A 22,409-nucleotide genomic window follows, 5' to 3' on the forward strand; every position below is an offset into this window, starting at 1 on the left:
TTACTTCCGATTACAGCATTTATTTTTCTACATTTTGCGCAGCATTAGTTGTGAAATCAGGCCTGCATTTTTAAATCTTAAATTTCTCTTCTTTCTTTTTTTTTTTTTTTTTTTTTTTTGCTGTTTTTATTATTACATTGAAATACTGCCTTTGGGAATGAAATCAAGTTACCAGAACTACTATTGAAGTTTGAATTTTGATGTCCAAACAATGCTTCCTCACAAATACACATACAACATAGCATTAGCAATCAATGGCTCAACGTAAACCTTTTACCCAGGCTGCACTTACAATATTCACCAATGATGTGACACACATAACACACACACACCTACACACACACACACACAAAAGTAACCGAGTATGGGCATTGGATATGGGGAGGGGGGTTAAGGACATTCAGCTCCTCGAGTCGACAGCCCTAATTTGGGAGACGGATTCAATCACACACACATACAGAATGCAAAACGCTCCAATCACTGGAAGAAAGAAGGAAAGAGCCCTCCATCGCTCTCCCTCTACCCCTACCCTCACTGTCCATCTCTACTGCTTTCTCTCCTTTGCTCTCTCTTTCCTTTCTCTCTCTCCCTCTCCCTCTCTTGGACAGGCACTCGTTTGGCTGTGTTGATTGAAAACAGGTTTTAGATTTGGGGAAATGATAGGGGGAGTAATGGGCGCGCTGACGAAAGGATAGCCCTTCTCCTATAATGGGACATGGAGCGTATATTTCCCCCTTGGACTCAAATAGACGCTACTCCAGCGCTCTGGGCGCGCTCAGTAGGCGTCAGCCACAAGGCCTCTTTACCCATAGTTCTCCCTGATTGATGTCACTTGATTAGAAAGGGCCGCTGGGCCGAGTGATTTATTTATTTGATTAAATATTTATGTATGTATGTTATTTATGTATGTATGCCTGAATACTGTGAGTGTGTGTGCCAGGCTGGACCTGAGTGAGGCAGCAAAAGAATGAGACAGCAGAGGTAAATATAACATGTAATCAACAGATGACCACTCAGAAGATGGAGGGAGCTGAAATAGAGGGATTGGACCGGTGTAGAGGAGGGAGGGAAGGGAAGGAGTACTAACATGATTATAGCCTCCATTTTTGCTTTCTTTTATTTCTGTCTTTGCCCAGATGCAAGAAATCATCGCCAATCAATTCTTGACTCTCCTCCTTTCTTTATGTTGCTTTGCAGTGTTTTTGATCTGCTCTGCGCTTTCTCTTCCCGAGCTTCAGTTGTATTTTGTACCTCACAAAACGACACAGTACAGTATATTTGTTACTTTGTGGTAAAGCCCTGGAGATGTGTGCTCACAGTTTACCGTACAAACAGAAGGCCAAACATATAGTGCATACAACACGGATGAGGCAACATTACTGTAGATTGTGGTGGAGCAGTTTAGCATCTTGTCTCGCAGCCAGGAATCAGTCCAAAGACAGTGATAAGCTAAAAAGAAAGACGTTTCACATGTGCTGTCTTTACACTTCCTACTTCAAAATCAGACGCACTTCATATGCAAAGGGTTAACCTTGCAAACAATACTGTAGACCAGTGGTTCGCATTGATACACCTCAAAATATCACCTGTTTGACATGTTACAAGTTGCATATGTCTGTGAGCTTGGAGTGGTGAAGCCAATGAGTAATTTTGGCTTCCTAAATTGGTTGATTAACTAATTCTTACCTCCTGTACACTGTGACTGCTGGTTTATCATGTTTCATTCTGTACAACCTTCATCAGGCCTGAAGACGTCAAACTATTATTTCCCACTTAAAAAAAGTAAAGATTAGAGAAAAGTTCTGGGGTTCTCAAAAGTTGGTAACAACAACCCCCTGACACATAGTGAAACCTTTTGAGATTTCTGTCAATACACCCAATACAAGAGCTCATATCCCCATAGACATGCAGCAAACATTTCAGTTTGGGTTTATAATTACTACATATCTCTTTTTGTGCTGAAGTTAAACATCTGTGTGTTAAAGTTGGTGGTTCAGTTTTCTTCTTGAAATGGTAAGAAAAGTGTTATAAAGGGCTGTAAAGGATCACATATGAGGGGACACAGAACAGTTCTGGAGGGACTGGGCCACCCAGGAGCTGTGCATCATACAATGTCCGAACATCATAGTGTTTACTTGTTACTGGCTTTATTGCGCCTCCACAACCAAGTACTTTCCTGTGTTCTCTTAGCTGCCAGTCCATCAAATCACCCCCCTTCCTGTTGGAGGGTTTTCTAAACCAAAGCCCTCCGCTTTGCCCGAACGGTCCCCAAAATCTGTTTGAGAGGCAGAATATGTGGCTGCCTTCCGTCTGTAACACCCAGCACTGTTCCGCTACCGGTGGTGTGCAGCACCGCCCAGCACTCTACAGAGTTAACATTCACAACAAGTCTCCTGTTTTACTGTTTGGACTTGACTTGAGTAACAGTGACAGCCACAAGAATGTGGAGCGAAATCAGACAAGAGGAGTTTTCATTTAAATATATTTTCAGTATCAATAAGCAAATCATTTTTTAATAACAGACTTAATTAATTATATTGGTAGTTTGCATTAACTCACTGCTGTTGTTGCCGTTCTGTACATGCTGTCTTGAAGTTTACACTTAAACATAGTATAATGTCATGTTGATGATATAATGGAGGAAATAACCGCATGAGGCAACATTAGGTGTTTAGCTCATCAGAGCTCCACAAAACAACCATAACTGAACTGAAACACACATTACTCTTATTTTGATGATTATATTTACATAATTATGGCTGATAATGATATTGGCTGGTATGATTTCATACCAAGAGCGAGATATTTTCGCCCACAAATAAATAAATAAATAATGTTCTAGTTAATATAGTACTTGGAGGATTGCATTAGTGGTTTTTTTTTTTACCCAGCGAGGAGGTCACATTTACAGCAGATGTGTGTTTTCGGATAGACAGGTGTAGGTCACTGAGTTACTCAATGGTTTACATTGAATCACTGTATCTGTTTGGCTTATTTGTCTTGTAACACTGACAAACCAGTGTCTCCAGCAAATGATTAACACACACACACACACACACACACACACACACCACGGCTTTCCTCACATAGATAACAATACATGTATACACACACTCATGCTGCTATAAAGTATAGGTTTAAGGTGTTATCCCTTGGTCCTGGGGCAGTAATACCCCATATTACTGCATTACACACCCAGGGGGCACACTGCTCAGATTACAGGGAGGAGACATAGAATCCTATACACCCTACTCTACTCTGTTGTCTATGTCCACGCATAGACCGGTATCTCTGTGCGAGGGTGTGCATACCTATCGAGATTTACAACAGCGTCTTGGTTTCACCTGTGACCAGCAGAAGAGCTGGATAGACATTGTGTTAGTGGGGAGAAGTTTGAAACGCAACCACTTGAGCTCAGTAGTAGTTAACGTATGGAAGCTCTGGTCTTCTTATATGACTTTTGAGACAGGAACAGAAAAATGATTTGATCCCGCAAACAAGTATTGCCTGCCAAAGCCTGGTGTATCTTATTCCTCTGCCACACAGCTCCATAGTTGTCCGTAGACTATATATCAGTATCAGTATATATCAGTATATCAGTGAGCCACACTGTTGAACTGGGCGACTTGTTCCTCCGTTGCTGTGAACATTGTGACTCAATTTCATTCAACGTCCTGCTGCCAGAAATGCCTACCAACGCAACAAATGTGTATAAATCCACACCTGGAAATAGAAATAGTCCCCAACAGATTTACCATTTACTTACTTTAAAAAAAAAAAAAAAAGAAAAGAAAAAAAAATGAAAGTGACTTCAGTCCCACTCAAGTCTCCACCTTCACTGGCAGCCAAGACAGCGGCTCATAGTTGTTTGAACTGCTAGCTAAAGTTAGCTTAGCTAGGCTTCAACTGGTGCAGTCGAGGTGAGGAGTGACAGAATAGATGATATGAATGTCTACAAGCTTACCAGAAGTAGAAGTAGTATTTCTACAATTGCTACTCTCAGCAGCATGTTCTCAGTCTGGGGGGGGACACATAGTGAACAGAATCACTGGATTTTCTCTGGAAAAAGTACAATAACTTCTGCTGCAACAAACACTAGAAAATAGGACCAGAATCATTAGATAGTAAATAATAAATATGTAATTTAGTAACTCAAAAGGTGGATTCAGTCAGATGACACTCTTATTAAAGATTTAAGTCTTCAGTTGGAATGAATGAGCTTGAGACTGAGAGCGACTCAGAGGAGAGGAAGATTGGAAAATATCGAGAGACGAAATAACATGTTGGTTTTGGTTTATTGTCAATAGAAAACAAAGAATATCACCAGCCTTATGTTGGCATTTACTGCTGTTTACTAAACCCTTGGGCGAAAGTGTATCTTGATATTCTACAATACTTCTGTCATTTATTTTTGATGATATCTGGTTATTTATGTTTCACTCAGCCATTCACAATGTGTATGTTTACATGTGTGCTGCACATCCACAATAAAGCACATTAAAGTAAAATAGCTTCACATAAAAGAGCTCTGAGTCAAAGCTGAATGTAATTTGATCAGCTTAACTGTGTGTGTGTTTGTGTGTGTGAGCGCACATTTGCAAGTGTGCGCCTGTCTTATCTACATGTACATTGCATTTTTGTGCCTGATTGCTGCGACTAAGTAAAACATGGAGGTAATTTCATCCGCTGCAGGAGATCTCTAATAGATTATACACGCACACACACAGAGGCGCGCACACACACTGGAAAAAAAAAACATGCTGTCCGTCCCTTAGCTGGGAACATCCCGTATCAATGACTTTCAAATCATTTCATGTCACTTTTCCTCTCCCTGTATCTCCCCTGCTCTCCGTTTTTTATCTCCCCCTCCCTCCCTTCTTCAATCTATCTGTTGCCTTTCTCTTCCCTCCATCACTCCTCCCCTCCAGGTCTCAATCTTGAGTGTGGGCAGTATGATTGCGTGTGTGAGCAATAATGTAATTTTGCTGCATTGATAAAATATAAATTGTCCTTGAGCTGCGCTTTTCTAATGATCCATTTACCGACAGCTTCCCCGCCACCTCTCAGCGCTCTGCATTTGGTCCTCTTCTACTCTTCCACTCCTCTTCCTCTCACTCTGTCTCTATCTTCTTTCTCTTCTCCTCCCTTCCCTCTCCATTTTCTCCCCTCTCTCGCGCTCACTCTCTTCATCTTCCACGCTCCCCTCCCTTTCTCCGGCGATACAAAGCGGGGTGGCAAAATCCGCGGGTGCGATTGTCAAATCAATTATTCATTCTGTGCAATTACACTCACACAAAGAAGTTTCCCTGTGCTCCGAGTGGTGATTAAATTAACTGCTATTCCAGCTGCCCGTCGCCACCAGCCTAATAGAATATTCATGGAGGCGGCCGACGGAATGGCCGATCTCCATTAACTTCATCATGCTCACTTAATTACAGGCTTGTTATTGTATTTACACCTAGTTAGAGCGTGCAGAGCCCCGATCTACTCGTGCCCAGCACCGCCAGAGTGTGCATGAGTGTGTGACAACACCTAGTTAGAGCAAAGATAACCCCTGATACACTCACTGTGCGCGTGTGTGTGCTGGAGTCCATGTGTATGTGTGTGTGTGTGACAGTGAGATAGATGGTATCGACACTGACAAATTTCAATCCGATGCTATTAATTATGCAAAGTTTTCAGCATCTAAAGCTGCATTTTTCTCCACAGTATGCTTTCTATCAACATGGCATTTTCCATCTTCCATTCTAGTCCGCATCTCTTTCTTGCCATTTCCACTCCTCTCCGCTTTCCTTCATGTCTCGGCCTTCCCAACAACGCCGTCTACCCTTCTCCTTCTGCCTCACACTCGCTCTTTAAGGGAGGCTATTTATTTGAACTGCACTCCCCACTGTGCTCCGACTTGCAGCAAGGTCTCTCCCTCTTTCTTTTCCTCTCTGTGACTCTTAAATCATTCTTTTATCTGTTCGCCACACAGTGATTGAGGTGGAAAAGAGAAAGGAGTGAGGAACGAGAAGAGGGGAGGGGGGGGGAATTATTTTCTCCTACCTTTCAGAAATGATGACATGATTGCTTTCGCTTGATCATGCATCATCACCCCCTTCTATTCCCCAGATAAATAGACTAGTTTGTCTCTCCCTGCCTCTCGTCTCCCCTTTTCTTCCTCCATCCCTGTCCTTGCTAACATGAGGATTATCTGGTAATAGTTGCTGCTGGCGTTTAAGTCAACCACACCATCTTCCATGCGTGTGTGCATGCATGTGTGATTACTGTTTGTCACTTGGATGTTTTTTAGTCGCCATGACTGTGAGTTGGTGTGCTTTTTAAGTGTTTAACTACCATCAATTGTCTGTGTGTGTCTGTGTCTGTGTGTCTCACACTGTTGATCTCTGTGTATCTAACCTTTGTTCCCTTGGGCAGTCAGTGGGCTGGTATTTATCCAGCAGCCACTAATGTAGTGGGCAGGAAGGACGAGACAGGAGATAGGGCTGTGGAGATGGCGAGGACATGACAACCGGCCATATGGACTGTGTGTGTGTGTGTGTGTGTGTGTGTGTGTGTGTGTGTGCGTGTGCGTGTGTGTGTGCGTGCGCGCGCGCTCATGTCTTTGTACACAGCATGTCATCTAGATAAATTACAGACATGCTCACATATAGAAGTCAGTATAGCTAGAACTTGTCTTCTGAAAACATCTTTTACAGATGATGACTGTTACTTTTAGTGTTATTGCTGATGTTCAGGGTTTGGATTACTGCTGAAACAATTGGTTCATTAATTGATTAGTTAATGCGCAAAAACTTAATCACCACCAATTTTGACAACTGATTCATTAGTTAGTCATTCATCAAGCAGGAATACCAAACATTCCCTTGTTCCCTCTTTTTAAATGAGAGGATTTGATTTAAAAAAAAACATCCCTCATAGACAATTTGTTTTGTGCAGACAACGGACCAGAAGCTAAACATCTTCACTTTATTTACGTTGACCAGAAGTATTCAGGAATCTGAAGCAATAACAATGAGTTTTTGGCATTTACAATGATTGTTCTGTCAGTTGACTAATTCATTAATTGACTAATTGTTTTAGCTCTAGTTGCAGTTTTAACTGGCTATAAGCATCATTTTTGTGGCCAATAGTCATTTGTCAAATTCTTTTAAACAATACATTTTATTTTTTTAACATGCTTGAAAATTTTTCGTTTGTAGTTTTTTAAATTTTCTACAGTACAGGTTCTTCCACTTCAGAAAGTTTTTAAGACCGAAAAGCTGCACTTTTACAAACAGCAGTTACGATACATGTGAACATAACCACAGGAAAATGTTTTACTCTTGATCCATCCATTGGAATTTAAATTCCCTCTTACATGATCATTTGTGCACATTGTGCTTTTCTGATGCTTTTGTTTTGATTGAGCCTGATGTGTCTATGCACTTGATGTATTAATTCTGTTTACAATCAGAAGAGCTTATTGGACTTAATTCCCTGCTGATACTGTGATTGGTGGGTTTTTCCCTGGGCTGGGTTTACATATATATTATACTGATGCTGTTTGTCTGTACAAATTTTAACAGATGAACATCTGTGGCTGAAATCTCATAAATCAAGATAATACAGGTGATCAACAATGTGTGAGATTTTTTTGGCTCATTGTTTTTTATTATAAAAGATAGAAAAACACAGTTTATGATCTGTATGAGTGAGAATGAATATTGCTGTAAAATCAAATCAATACCAAACAGAACTTTCTCAAGCTCATTTCCATCTCCCTGCTTCTTCACCAGCGTCTGCTCCAGTCATCTCACTATTATTCCAGATGTAGCTTGCTGCACTCTTTGGTTTGATAGTGTGTTATTACTTGGTTTCATGATACTTCATCCACACTTGACGCTCAGTATAATATTGTAAAGATTTGATTTTGGTGGCCACCCAGCCCAGGATAGTCAGCTCTCTGTCTTCTGTCTGGCTTTATTACGGCCCACCTGAAGGGATAACAGGGACATGATATTGACTCCATGCTCTCGTTGGGCTTTTCTATCGATCTTATGATCCTGTGTGTGCGCGCACGTGTCGCCATCGACCCATCAGTCCAATTCTGTGTGATCCCCCTGCCGGCCCTCAAAGTGATAGCAATGCTGACAGATAGCATTAGATCTGTTTGCTCTCCAGTTAAGGGTGATATGCTCCTCAGTGTTTATTAGTGACAAGACAAAGGTGGTGGGCACTCTGCTCCTCTTACAGTTGGTTTCAGCAGAAGCCAATCATAGGGGTGGAGGGGGGTGAGAGTCATCCAGGAGGGAATCGCTAATGGACATGTCGCTGTAGCCTGTAGTATTGACTTTGATGCAGTTGAGGAGCTGAATGATCTTCCACTGAGCTCCGACAATGATAACTCTTCGTTCCTTTCTTCTCCTCCAGGTTATGTAAACGGGTTGTCCAAGACAAGGGAGGTGTATCAGAAGCTGAAGGAAGTGCCGGACAAAGCCTTGGCCACCAGTGGCTACTCGGAGATTAACCTGGCCAAACTCTTCCAGGCCTTCTCCTCCCTCAAGTAAAATAACACACACACGTCTGAGAAGGCACCCCCACTAAGAGGCTTCAACGTCAGACTCAAAGCTGGAGATTTGAAAATTCAACCACATCTTTTCCTGTTTTTGGTTTCTGAACATAGCAGCGTGGATGATTTCGGACTTTGACCTCCTGACCTCCTTATCACCCTCCCTAAACCTAATGGACTCATCTTAAAATCCAGTCACTTCTTTCTCCTCCTCCAGTTTCTTCACATAGACACTCTGTTCTCTCACACACACACACACACACACACACACACCCTCTTAAGGCGTGACCCCATCACCCTGACTCTGTATGGTAAAGGGGAGTAGCAATCATACCTAAATGACAGTCTATTGTGTGTGTATGGAGGCTAGCTGTGCTCAGATGTGTGTGTGTGTATGTGAGTGTGTGTAAAAATGACTTATCTTCAGAGCAGCCAGCATACTCCAAAAGCTAATTAGCCAATGATAGTGACCCCAGCCACTAAGACCACTGGATGCCTGCAGCGATCGGACACTTGTTCTGATTACCACCATTCATCCCGAGTGTGTGTGTGTGTGTGTGTGTGTGTGTGTGTGTGTGTGTGTGTGTGTGTGTGTGTGTGTGTGTGTGTGTGTGTGTGTGTGTGTGTGTGTGTGTGTGTGTGTGTGAGTGTGTGTGAGATCAGACGATGAAAGAAAGAAGTAAGGAGGATACAGGGAGTGACAGGGTGAAGGAGGCCACACGTGCTGCTCCCTCGCTCTTTTGTCTCCGTATCGAACAGCTGATCTCCTTCTCCTCCACCGCCTCTGTTTAACTGATGCCATTTCATCCATTTCACTCCCTTTTTCTTCAGCCCTCCCTCCTCTGTGCCGATTGTGTTTTAATGTGTGTAATTTTCCACATATCCAACTTGTATTGCTCAGGAGGGTTTATGTAATGATTTTTTTTGTAATGACTAGAATATTTCATGTTGGATATTTTGTTATTGATGAGAACCTTTTTGATACTAAAATCTCAATAAAAAGCTAAATGGATAAGATGTTAATCTTGTCATTTGCAGTGGGGGGGGGGGTGACAGAAATGGGTGATGGATATCCTGTAACGTCTCCGTGTTTCCTGTGTTACTGTAACACACTGTAATACAGTAAACATGACATGAAAGTGACATTTAGGGCCTAAAAATGAAAATGAGAAGAATCAACAAAATATCCCCATTATGTAGAATTGGGGCATCTTCAGCTTCATTTATAAACATATTTAAACAATATTTCTTATTGTTAATAAATCTCATGAAAAGACCAAAAGCTACAGTGAATTGATCCTGCTAACGGCTACTGTCTGTATGCAGCAGTCCTCTGTATTATAGAGCTTCACTGTTGTCCAAAAACTATGAAAAACACATCAGTGATCCTCTCTGTTGCACTTGGTGACATTTTCCTTCATTACCATAAACAAGGGGCACTGTAAATTATTTAAAGTTAAACCACATACTGTAAATGCTTGCTAATGCACCAAATGTGTATGAATCCACAACTGAAAATAGTCCCCAACAAATTCACCATGTATTCTTGTTTGAGTAATGTTTGCTAAAAACTACAGTGCCCAGCTGCTTTGAGAAATTACTGAGCTTTTTTTAAAAATTATTTTAACAAAACTACGTGACCTGTTTATGTGGATTTACATCGTTTTGTGTAGCGTATAGGCTCGGCTGACACATCATTGGTTTAAGTCCTTAAATGGGATTTGTTTGCACTAAGAAAAATAGAAGCTGTCACCGGCTTTGTCCTTTCAAATTACATTATTAATTACAACATTTTGGGGAGTTTTGCCTTACTAATGAGAGATTTCAGTGATTTCTGAATAGGAGTCAATGATATAGATAAAATCCTTTTTTATGGTATATTTAACTATATAAAATATAATCAGGTTGTAGTGCATTTTGTGGGGGGAAAAAATTGAGAAAAATTAGTAGAGAAGAAAATTCAGACAGGAATGTCTGCTTTTGGCTAATCTAGAGAATTAAATACCTGTTAGATTAAGGCGCCTCTTTACATTCATGCCAGATCATGTAAAAATCCAGTATTGCCGTAAAACTCCTGCTCACTGATATTAGAAGGGTAACGGTAAGGCGAGGTAAATGTATATTGTCTCATGGTAGAGTATATATTGTCATATTGCGCTACACTTTGAGTTCTGTATGTATTTCCTCTGCTGGAGTCAAAGTTCAGTCTGTAACTTGCTTGTTTCACCGTTTTCCTCCAAGAATTCTCATTTGTGTTAATACAGTCAAGGGATTTTTTACTCCATCCTGCGGTGTGCATTTCCATAAACACTGCACGCCTCACAAATCACTTCAAACCACTGTGACTTGTGAAGGCAACCTTAAGTGGGCTGAACACTTAAACCATGATTCACTATGCAATGGATAGAACGGGCTGTGTGTGAGAGAAAGTGTCTGAGCGCATTTACAGCCTATTGCTCATAACTTTACATATTTATTAAATCATATCAGCTCAACTACTTCTCCCACAGTTGCTTAGCCTGTTTTTTTTTTTTAACTCTGTATTTTCCTTAGACTTAATCAACCTCAACTCACAGGAGATGTGCACTGTAGGCCTGCTATTCCCACTATCCAGGCTGCAGGTTTTTAAGTGAAGGCCCCGTTTTGTCCCCTCAGTTTGGAGTAAACCCAGTCAAATTGAGTCCCTGCATTAATTCGACCCTGCTAAGCTAATAAGGTCGAACAAGTCTCTTTGTATTGTCGTGTTAAGCTTTATTGCTTGTCGTTTTGACCAGCGATGGACAAGGTAGGCTTTGATGAGGGAATTAGTCCCCTATTCTGTCCCTGTTATTCATAGCGCGGTGGAACATACAAGCACCAGAGAGGGTGTCAAAAGGAGAGCTGGTCCTATTGCAAAGTGTCTCCCTTGTTGGAGCTGAAAGGGCGTTATGAGACGATAAACCGCTTAATACACTGAGCTAATTGGATGAGAGCAAGAGAGACGGGGAATTAAGGGGCGATCCGAGAGGGGAGCGGAGTGCCATGGCCCTGCTATTCAGGTCTTTCATCGGGGCCGCGGTTCTCCGCCTGGGAGGAGGAGGAGGAGGAGGGAGGGAGGGGGAGTGGTGGTGGTGGTGGTGGTGGTGGGGGGGGGGTGCTGTTCATCAAAGCGCCTTTTAGAGCTCCTCTCCCGGGGACTGAGTGAGGACTGATCCGGCTGAGGCTGTGGAGTGATTGGGCCTATTCTCTCAGGCAGGGACGTGGTGGGAGAAACGAGGCCAGGTAGAATCCAAATCACGGTCCAAATCAAACCCAAGAGCAGGGGGAAGGAAAGGGAGAATAGGGGAATGGCGGCGATGAAAATGGGCACAAGTCAGTGGGAAGACATTTTCTGGACACCTGGGTTAACCTGTGAGAGGCGGGCGGGGGCATTAAGGCCCAGTGTATTGACACATTGAGCCAAATCATGTAGGATTTTTTCTTTTTTTTTGCAGCCAATTTGCAAGGAAATGCGGTGTGATTGGACTGTATTGACCCTTTTTATATCAACATTCATTATGATGATCATTCATGGAGCCTCATGGCCTACGTAAGTACAGGCCTGTCTGGAATGAAAGAACACACATCCAACAAGTGTGACTTTATAAATCCAGAGCTATTGCCCCGCTACAGCATTTCAATTTTCTCGCCTTTTTGCGCTGCAAAGAAAGTTTAAGCCTTGCTCCCAGCAGGTCACCCGCCTCCCGGCATTCCCCAGATATTAGGGACAAATTGGTTTGCCATTCATTAGTTATATTCACAATAAGATTAAAACTCCCCGGACAATCTCATCAAAACCCTATAGGGCCATAAAGGAAAAAAAACACACACGCTCCACTGAGCTTGAGCAAAAGAATAGGAATTTTAAAAAACATGGTAGATGGTGGTCTGTGCGCAGGAGAAAATTGGTTTTTATCTTTTCTTTCCCCCCCTCCTCCTCCTCCTTTTTTGCATTATGCTCCAAAGAGCAGCTGGGTGACTTTGTATGAGGTTGAGCGTGCGTGCGTGCGTTCATGCGTGCGCGCGCTCGCGCGCGCGTGTGTTAGGTTAAATTCATGTACAGATATAGCATCTCTCCATCCGTCCCTTATCGGATCTAATTCCATGCGTGTTTAGAGTAAATTGAATGATTAACAGGTATAGGACCTGCAGATCTATAAAACAAGAGCGCCGAAGGAATAAGAAAAGGGTGTTCACAGATGCAGACAATAAAAAGAGGGACTACATTAATCCGCGGGGTAATTTCACGCGATTTGGTCGGGTACCATAGATGGGTCAAACGGAGGAGAATAACCATTGATTGCTGTAATGGTCCTGCATCAGTAGTAAGATCCAAAGGGGGGAGGGGGGGGGGGATTTGGGGGAATTAACTCTACGAGGTGTGTGTGTGTGTGAAAGCCGTTTGATGAAGTGGTTTGTTACTTCATTAATGACAAAGGGGACTCGCTTCCATCGACACTGCATTACAGATGTTAAGACCAATTTAGCGCCTTTAAAGGGTTTTAAAGGAAGTTTTGTGACGCCCCCCCCCCCCACACACACACACACACACACACACACACATAAAGTGGGCGATCTAATTGAAAACCCCTCGCCTTTGTCGCGCGTTTCACATGTTGGGGATTAAGCTCATGAATATATGGTCAGTATTTTGTCAACTCCGCTGAAGAGGACAGACGCACGCAGCGCACTGGATTATGCACCTAATACATTCTCTCTTATTCAGGTGGAGCAGTGCGCCTACATCTCTGCTCTCTGCGGCGATAAATTTCTCATTGGAATTTTTTTTTTTTATCCTTCTAAGCTGGTCTGCAGGTATTCTGAACACCAATCTGTTACTGAGGGTGGATGGATATTTATTTCACATTCCAGCTTTCAATAACCCTCAAATGATTTATAATAGATTTAAAAAAAAAAAAACAACTCCCATAAATTGTGCTTTCCTTAAGAATTTGTGTTTTGCAAAATTATTCTTCAATGTAAGACAAAAAAACACAATTTCTTCATAACACCTTTTATTAATATTTCTATAATATTCTATTTCACATTGTTTATTTTTCCTGGTTTAGGCCTATGTCAGTCTTAAAGGAATTTGAAATAATAAAAGATAACTCATTTTACCAATGTAATTTATTCAAATTAGCATTATTAAACCAGGAAACTTACAAGCACTTAATAAGAAAAAAACTGTCCTTCACTCAGTTCCTCGGGGAAAAGTTTTGACATAAATAATTATCTAAAAACCTAATAATTCATAAACACAGGTGAAATTCTACACAGGGCGACATTCATTAAACACTACACCGAGTGCAAATCATCAAAACACGGTCTCCTGAAATATACACGACCTTGTTTTGAAAATCATCCTTTTTTTCTTCTACGCCCCCCCCCCCCTTTTTTTTTTTTTTTTTTTTTACACAATATGTACAATTTTCTTTCACACCGTCACGTCATTAGAGAAACATCTCAGGTCTCAACTTTGCTCGCGTGTCCTGGAGTCAGACTCAGCGGAGATGCCACTGCTGTGGTAACCAAAGGTGTGTGTGTCGAGGGGGTGTGATTTGCCGCTGACGTGGTTTTAAAAGACCATAAGTAACTCCGGTTTGATTCGGAGATTAAAAATACATAGGTGCGGCTGAGTGTTTCTGCTGGACAGGCGAGCAGCGTGGAGAGGTCAGGCTTGTAGAGAAGGCTATGGAAGGTCTATGGACAGGTTTCCTTTGGTTCTGGGGGCGCGGGGGTGGGGGGGGGGGGCCTCCTCCAACTCGCCTTTATTACAGACGCAGACTGGCGCAGCCCACATCAATGCATACAGATGAAGCAGTGTTAATGTCGAGCACTCGGGTTGTCCACATTTGAAGTAGCACAAGAATCCTTTCTAAAAGTCTGGGTTCCCCTGCGGTTCTTCAGCTCTGTATGCGTGCATGTTTGTGTGTGTGTATGTGTGTGTGTGTGTGTATGCGCGCGCGCGCGCGTGTGACACATAAGTAAAAGCAACCAAACCCCTCTGTAAAATACTCTGCTACAAGTAGTACTGTTTTTAGATTGCTGCCGGTACAGAAGTATTATGTAGGCCTATATATACATATACATATACACACACACATATATATATATATATAACTTATATTATTTTAACTTATAAACTTAAACTTTAAGTATAAAAAGTTTGGCAGTGAATACAGAAAATGGCCCCTGTGAGAGTTATAATACTGAAGTATTATTCCTAAGGCATTATTGTGTGAGTAGCAGGTTGTTGTAGCTGGTTGAGATGGATCTAATTTTTTCCATACTGTTAGGTAGTTCCATCTATAACAATGCTTCATATTTTGTAAGATCAGCAGATATTTTAGATATCTGAATTAAATCATTTGTAAAGTAATGTAGTGGATTTAAAAGTACATCGTTTTTCTCTGTAGTGAAGTATAAGTCTAAAGTGGAAACAAATGGAAATACTAGAGTAAAGTACAAGTACTTCAAATTTAAAGTACAGAACTCAATGTACATTGTTACATTCCTTCACTGGCGATATGTGTGCTTTGTACTGTCTATATACTATGTAAAAGTATACATTATACCTGAAGTGATGATACAGAACGTAATTTTAAGTTTAATTTATTGATAAAATCTCAAGAAATATTGAAAAGAATTTAATTTTCTAAGCTTAAAATGCTGTTATTGTTGTTTAAACAATGAAGCGTGAAACAATGTTACAATAGCTGTAATTATTATACACACACACACAAACACACACTTTTTTTTAGCTAGTGCTCTTTTGAATTTGGTCGTGCTATTTTGTTGGGGAAACATGAGGTAACAGGGATGGTTGAACACGGGACATCAGGTCATCAGCCTCCAGAGGTATGAATGGGTTTTTGGACGTGGGACAGGGGTGTCATGGAATGGGACGTAAGCCCGGGACAAGGGGGGCCTAGAGCTGGTGTTGAGTGTTCAGCACACCTCCTTCCCTGCGGCTCCGGTGGGCAGGATGTTAAGCTGGGTGAGCTGAGCCGAGTGTTCCTTCGCCTTGAGGCGCAGCGCGGCGATACTGGAGGCCCTGCGGTCTGCTGCAGCTGAGGAAGAGGAGGTGGAGGAAGAAGCGGAAGGGTCAGGGAGGACAGGCCCTGCGTGGGAGGGGTTCTCTACAGGAGGAGCAGGCTGACGGAGAAGAGCTGCAGCGGTGGAAGCACTGGTCAGGGGACCCATACTGGAGAAGAGCCTGAAAGAAGACAGAAATGTGACCATCTACAACACTGATGGATGCTAAACATGTTTTCACGGTAAAATTATTCATTACAAGATAACAAAAGTCTTATTTTTCAAACTAATCGTGCCTTATAACCTCTTTCTCCTCACATTACTCAGCGGCGTTTACTCAAAATACTGTTTGTGTAACAGCAGTATAAAGGGAAACCATTGCCTGTAAATGTGCCTCAGATGTGTTTTATTTCCTCTTAGGTTTCTCAGGTTGTCTTAAAATGATCCTTAACTAGATTTATGTCATTTATTGCATGCTGGCTTCCCTAATATGAAAGACTACATGGAGAGTACAAGGTTAATAATGCTGTATAATAGAGAGAAGGGAGCTAATTGTGGCATATGGCGTGTGCAGTGCCACCCCTCCTCACAGCTTGTCTGACAGGATCACACGTTTGGTTAATTTATTAAGGCATTTGACAGAGTGATTACACACCACTGTGAGTGGTTAAAAGTATAACATATTTATATCAGACACTTAGATAAACAGTAATGCAGTGTGACTGAGGATTACTGTAACCATCAGTCATTAGAGTTGCATGAAGTGTTGGGAGTTTATTTTAAGCTCGGTTGCGGATGTGCATTGTTCTGTACATGTGCTTGACTACAAAATTGTAGTCATTTACTGTAAATACAGGGATAAATGTGATGTCCTACAAGTACAATGATTGTTGGGCTCTGAATAGTAGACATCAGGTCCAAGGGAGGTCTGTGTATGGGTGCAGCTTACCTGCCAAAAGTGGGTCCAATGAAGGCAGGGTGGCGAAACATGGCAGCCGTGCCCAGAAAAGTGCCCAGGCCGAGCGGGGTGGCCAGGGGTGGAGCAGAGCCATTGTGAGGCGGTGGGGCCAGGCCTGGGAAGGCCGCCGCTGCGGCTGCGGCAGCCGTCCAGGCAGACTCCAGGGCTGGGTGTGGGTGGGGAGGGAAGGGACCTCCCTCCAGGTAGTGGCTGAGAGGGTGGCCAGCCGCAAGGGGGCCTGGGAACGGCAGGCCTGACGGGTGGGCCTGCACCCCGGCCTTCTCGCGCTTCCTCCACTTGGCCCTGCGGTTCTGAAACCACACCTGAGGGCAGAGATGAAGATACAGATTAGTATGAGAAGGTTTTGAGAAGATGACAAAGGCAGTAGAACATAAATCTTGGTTCTAATAAGTCAAATACTGATCAAAGTGATAAAAGAAACAGGAAAGAAGTCTAAAAAATTTTTTTTTTTTACAATAAATACATAAATAGGCAATTTCCCCTACACAAAGAGGCATTTCCTCCTGTCTGAACAGATGCTTACAAGCAAAGCTCAAGACTGTTCAGTTATGCAGCTTATACACATTTAAAACTAGGCTGTAGCTCCCTGCCCTGCTAACATGACAGCAATGTGTCATTGTATAGTTAACCAGACCAGACTCTATTCAGTGTTGTGTCAGTGTTCTCTAATAGTTGTCTAGTTCAGGTGGTGGCCAACAGGCGGAAAGTCAGGGTGAAATAACTATAGAGATAAACTGCGTCAGGGTATTAAATACTTATTGTTTTAACCCCCCCCCCCCGTCCGTGTAGACGGGCTGCTGGGTGGGGAGAGATAATTAAGAGCGGTGTTAACAAAAGATCCAGAAAATTACCGCTGAACTGGCTCCAATAACAATTAATGCGCTTTAAATTAAATTCTTAAGAGATGTAGAACAAGTGACTTCCATCCAAGAGAGTATTTAACTTTCCCACGCATCCACTGTTGCCCAGTTTGCACTGCAGAAGCACGGGGCTCTCACAATGAGCAAAATGTCAACATGAGCAAAGTGATTGAACGAACCAGCTTGAGCGACAGGGACTACACACACACACACACACACACACACACACACACACATTATTCCCAGAGGGCTGTTTAGCATTACACAGCCCCTCGGGAATTTATGAGTTTTTATCACCTCCTGATGGCGCCCGTTAAGTGATTTGTTCACCTACGGCCCCTAAAGAGACATCTGTTGTTTTACCGTCGGCCATAACCTCTCCGAGCTTCCACCGTGTTTGAACTGTCTCTCTGGTTATGAGCCCGGGCTTTCGACATGCAAGCCACGCTTTCAGTGTAAGGCGAAGGAGAGGGAGGGATGGAGAGAGCAGGATGGAGGGGTGGGGGTGGGGGGGTGTCCGAGCTTCCACCGTGTTTGAACTGTCTCTCTGGTTATGAGCCCGGGCTTTCGACATGCAAGCCACGCTTTCAGTGTAAGGCGAAGGAGAGGGAGGGATGGAGAGAGCAGGATGGAGGGGTGGGGGGGGTAGCGGGGAGCAAACACCTTTAATGGTCTGTCATTCGCTCCCAAGTGCAAAGCATCGGATCAATGCAGGTCTATTGCAATCACATAATGGGAAATCAAATAGCATTATCCCTCCCCTCTTTCTCTCCCTCCCTCCCCCTCCCCCTCCCTTCCTCCTCTCTCTTATTCCCACACACATCTTTTTACTCACACACACACACACACACACACCTCGGCCTCGCCCCCTCTCTGTCCCCTCTGATGGGAATTCAAACACCGTCTCATCCCAGGAATATAGACAGTGTTTGCTCCAGCACTAAGTGAGCTTTTTATGAATCACCAGCGTCGGCTTAATTGCCACTAAAACGTCCCCGTTCGCGTGTAATAACATTCAATAACAGGAAAGACCTTCCCTGCGCAGCGACTGGGGCCATTTAACACATTTTTACTGTAATAAATTACTGCCTCAAATTGGCCAGTAATCGTTGATCCTCAATCAGTGACGCATATCACCGGCTATTATCCAGCGCTGTGTACCAGGGACATTTTATAGAGGACATAAAACATTAGAGGATGCTGCTTTTCCCTATTTGATTTACAAGTCACAGGCTTCTCTTTCCAGATAAAGATAAACAGAGAGACACTTACTTGAACACGGGCCTCGGTAAGATCCAGGCGCATTGCGAGCTCCTCTCTGAAAAGAATTTAAAAAAAAAAAAAGAAAGAAAGAAAGAAAGAGGAAGGGAGAAAAGGCAGAGAGACAGAAAGAAAAGATTCAAGGTTATAGGCCACCGTTAGGAAGCAACGTAGAATTGCTGTTTTGTCCCCTCCTGTTGTTCACTGTCAACAAAAGACGACCAAAATACGCTTGTTTCTTTTTTCCTCCTCCCTGGCATGCAGAAAGACGCCATAGCCATATTCTATTTTCCCTGTCACGAATGGGTAGAAATAGGCCTAGTGATTGTTAGATTTTCCTTAGCCCAGGCCTGTCACTGTAACAACATAATGGTTGAAATAATGACATCTAAACTAGCCTGCCACAAAGCAATTGACGCTCCCTTCAGCTGCAAGATGGGCTTGCAGTGCAAATTAGACCTACAAGTCGTCTTAAAGTAAATCGATTGGAAAATATGAATAATCCCAATGGTTAAAAAAAGGAGAATAAAACCGAAAATGTAGGTTCTTGTGTCCTGTAGTATCTGAAAAGCGTTTATTATCAAGCATTAAACGCGGGTTTGCGTCAGAAAATAGCTCTAAAATTTTATTCATAAGTGAGTTTATTTTGTTTTTATGCCCTGCTGCATAAAAGTCCTAATAAGGTATTTTTCTAAAACAATTCTACAACATAAAACCCCCAGAAAATCCATATTATGATGCCCTGCAGTTCAGTGTGTGTGTGTGTGTGTGTGTGTATGTGTGTGTGGTTTGTGTGTTTGCGTGTGTGTTTGCGCGAATACACCTGCCCTTGGGCTTGAGGTTATAGGCCCTGACTGTATTTTGTGTTTTTTTGCAGCCTGTATTCAGTATCACGTCCAGCAGCTAACCTGAGCTACACCGGGTAATTATTCTTCCTGAGAATAATACCGCTGTCATCTGCATCAACAATAGCGGATACAGGTAACAAAATGTCCCCAATGTGTTAGCACTTACAGGCCTATTGTGTTCACTTATGCAAGGCACGGGTTTGGTGTTGGGGCATTTTTATGAGGTGTGATCCGCACATGCCCTGTTAAAGACGTGTGGAATTTGTTTATTTAAAAATAAATGCAATTAATTATCACATTCAATGCATGGAATTATTGGAGCAATTTATTAATCCTCCCTAATAAAATTATTAGAGCAAGGATGCACGTTTTTTTGGGGGTGTTTGTTTTAAACACAGCCAACTGTAGTAATAATAATAATGATGATAACAATAAAAATAATAAATTCTTATGACACATTATCATTATAGACTATAGTAATCTACGTTTTGTGTGCATTTAAATTAAAATGTAGGGTATACACCTACAAATTTGGGTTTTAATTTGTAAACGTATAGGCTATGCAAGAAAACAATAATAATAATAATAATAATAATAATAATGATGATTATAATAATAATAATAATAATAATAATTTCAGTACAGTAAAAAATTTTGGATGTAAAAACAAAATTTTTCCAGTCTTAAAATTGTCTGATTTTCTTACCTGGTGAAGACGTCGGGGTAGTGTGTCTTCTGGAAAGCCCTCTCCAGCTCCTCCAGCTGGTAACTGGTGAACGTAGTCCTGTATCTTCTCTGCTTCCGTTTCAGCATCCCTTCCTCCGAGTCACTGCCCGCAGACAGACACACGCTGTCCTCCCCGTCCCTCACGTCCCCATCCCCGGCGTTCAAGCTCTCCCTCTCTTCGTCCTTCGGGGACAGCGCTGCCGCGTCCGCGCAGTTCTCCTCTTCCTTCCCGGCGTCCTCCTCGAACTTCAACGGACCGAGCTCCACCAGTCCCAGGCTGCCGTCTTCCGAGCCCTCCCCGGGGCTCTGGTCGCCTTCCCCCCGGCTCAGTGACGCGTTCTCCCGGTAGGACTTACTGCGGCTGATGCTCACCTGCGGCGCCTGGCTGATTTTGAGGCTGTCGCTGGCGTGCTCCAGGAGAAGTCGCTCCCTGTCCAGCTTCTCTGCGTGGTCGTGGAGGTACTTCCCCCCGGGTCCGTACAGCCGGCGGAGCTTGGGTGGCAGGTGCATGTCAGCACTGAGGGAAAGGGGGTCTTTCGTTGATCCTGAGAGAGAAGCGTGTCATAGATGTCAAAATAATGAATAACAAAATGGCTGTGAAAAGCAGAGCAAACATTTCTTTTTAAATAGGTTACCGCTATAGATCTATAAACAATGTCTTCAGACTTTACAACAACTGTTAAGTTTAGAAAACATTTATTAGCCAACTATTACGAAACCAACGAGGTTATTCTCCGTAAACATGTGCTGAGTTGATGGCAATGACAAGAAACTCCTCCTGAGGCATTAACTACACACTTTGAGCATAAGACTCTTTTTTGTTAGGTCTAACCTTCATGTTTATCCTCTACAATGTTCCTAAAGGACCCATGTAGATTATTCTATTAATTCCACTTCAAAGTAAACTTACCGTCAGCCGCTTTGTCGAGCTCTCCTCTGCCGGGCAGACCCGTCAAACTTTGCGCTCCTATCAGTCTGACCTTACAGGGACTCCGGCGGCCCAGAATGCTCTCTATGCAGTAAGAGGAGAGCAGCGTCGGGGATTTACTGCTCTTCCTCTCGCCCCGGTCGTGGATATCTTCCTCAAACTGACCGCTCATGTCGACGCTTTGGTTCGTCTAGTTTCTGTAACGCCTGTCAGTCTCCCACTCTCTCCCTCTCTCTCTCTCTCTCTCTCTCTCTCTCTCTCTCCCCCTCTCTCTCCCTCTCTCTCTCTCTCTCTCGGTGTCCGGCGCTCTCCTTTTTCTTCTTCGTATTCTCTCCTCTCAGACCGGTGTGTCTGTTTGAACCGGGACCTCCTTCTGTCCTCTCCCCCCCTCTCTCTCTATCTTTCTCCCTCCCTCTCTCTCCTCTCTCACTCCTCTGTCACACTCTCAGCTAATGACGGACAGCGGCTTGGCTGCCTCGCGCTGCGCTGCGATCTGCCAGGCGCTTCTCCGCTCCGCGCGCTAGCTCAGCATACGTGTCGGCAGTTATTGCGCGCCTGATTGGCTCGTATACGTGTATGCGGGGAGAGGGACAGCGCGGAGGTGCTTTATATATTTTACGATTAAAGTTAATTTGAGGGAAAGATAGCAAAACCCGACATGGAGTTTTTTTTTTTTTTTTTTCTCCGTGGAACGAACTCAACAGATAAAGATAAAAGGAGCAATTTAAATCCTCCTTTCTCTCTTGTCGGTTTGATATTCATTTTACTCTGACATATATGATCTATGTGGTCTAACATTAAAATGTTTAAAATTTTATGATAGGGGTCAACAAAATGTAAAGTTGACTTTGTCAGAGGTGGCAACAGAGTCAGTATACAGGTGTATTTTACAACATTCATGAAGCGCAACAATGCAGCCAAACACAATAATGGTCAAATTGCAGCAGGCCACATAACACAAGATGAAAATAGACTTTTTCTCAAGGATTAGCTACATTTTTAAAAAATGGTAAAGTAGAAAAAATACTGGTGTAAATAATGATGAAAGCTGAATTCCATTCAGGTGCTTCTGTCTCAGGGCCCTATATACTGTGCATGCTGGCTCACTGTCACACTGTCATTCATGTCAGTGGGACTAAATACAACACAACCATAAAAGTGGCCTATTCTGTACACCTAGCCTAGCCTTGTTGTCCTG

The 22,409-nt window shown here is 42.9% G+C and overlaps 2 protein-coding genes across 2 annotated transcripts in view; one reads left to right on the top strand and one right to left on the bottom strand.

Annotated features, from left to right (window-relative positions):
- Nucleotides 1-9,144, top strand: part of pola1 (DNA polymerase alpha 1, catalytic subunit) — a 54,627-nt gene extending 45,483 nt beyond the window's left edge. The window contains exon 37 of the mRNA XM_022766271.1: nucleotides 8,416-9,144. Within this exon, the coding sequence (XP_022621992.1) occupies nucleotides 8,416-8,552 (137 nt within the window). The 3' untranslated portion in view covers nucleotides 8,553-9,144. The remainder of the gene's footprint in view (nucleotides 1-8,415) is intronic.
- Nucleotides 9,145-14,753: 5,609 nt separating this feature from the next.
- arx (aristaless related homeobox) lies at nucleotides 14,754-21,446 on the bottom strand. Its single transcript, XM_022766318.1, has 5 exons — nucleotides 21,194-21,446; nucleotides 20,264-20,828; nucleotides 18,722-18,767; nucleotides 16,560-16,891; nucleotides 14,754-15,791 (listed from the first exon to the last, which is right to left on the bottom strand). The coding sequence occupies exons 1-5, from the start codon at nucleotides 21,381-21,383 to the stop codon at nucleotides 15,524-15,526; spliced, it is 1,401 nt and encodes a 466-aa protein (XP_022622039.1). The 5' UTR covers nucleotides 21,384-21,446; the 3' UTR covers nucleotides 14,754-15,523.
- Nucleotides 21,447-22,409: the final 963 nt, after the last annotated feature.

The sequence above is a fragment of the Seriola dumerili genome, unplaced genomic scaffold (assembly GCF_002260705.1).
Source record: "Seriola dumerili isolate Sdu_G_001 unplaced genomic scaffold, Sdu_1.0 BDQW01000822.1, whole genome shotgun sequence".
Lineage (NCBI taxonomy): Eukaryota > Metazoa > Chordata > Actinopteri > Carangiformes > Carangidae > Seriola > Seriola dumerili.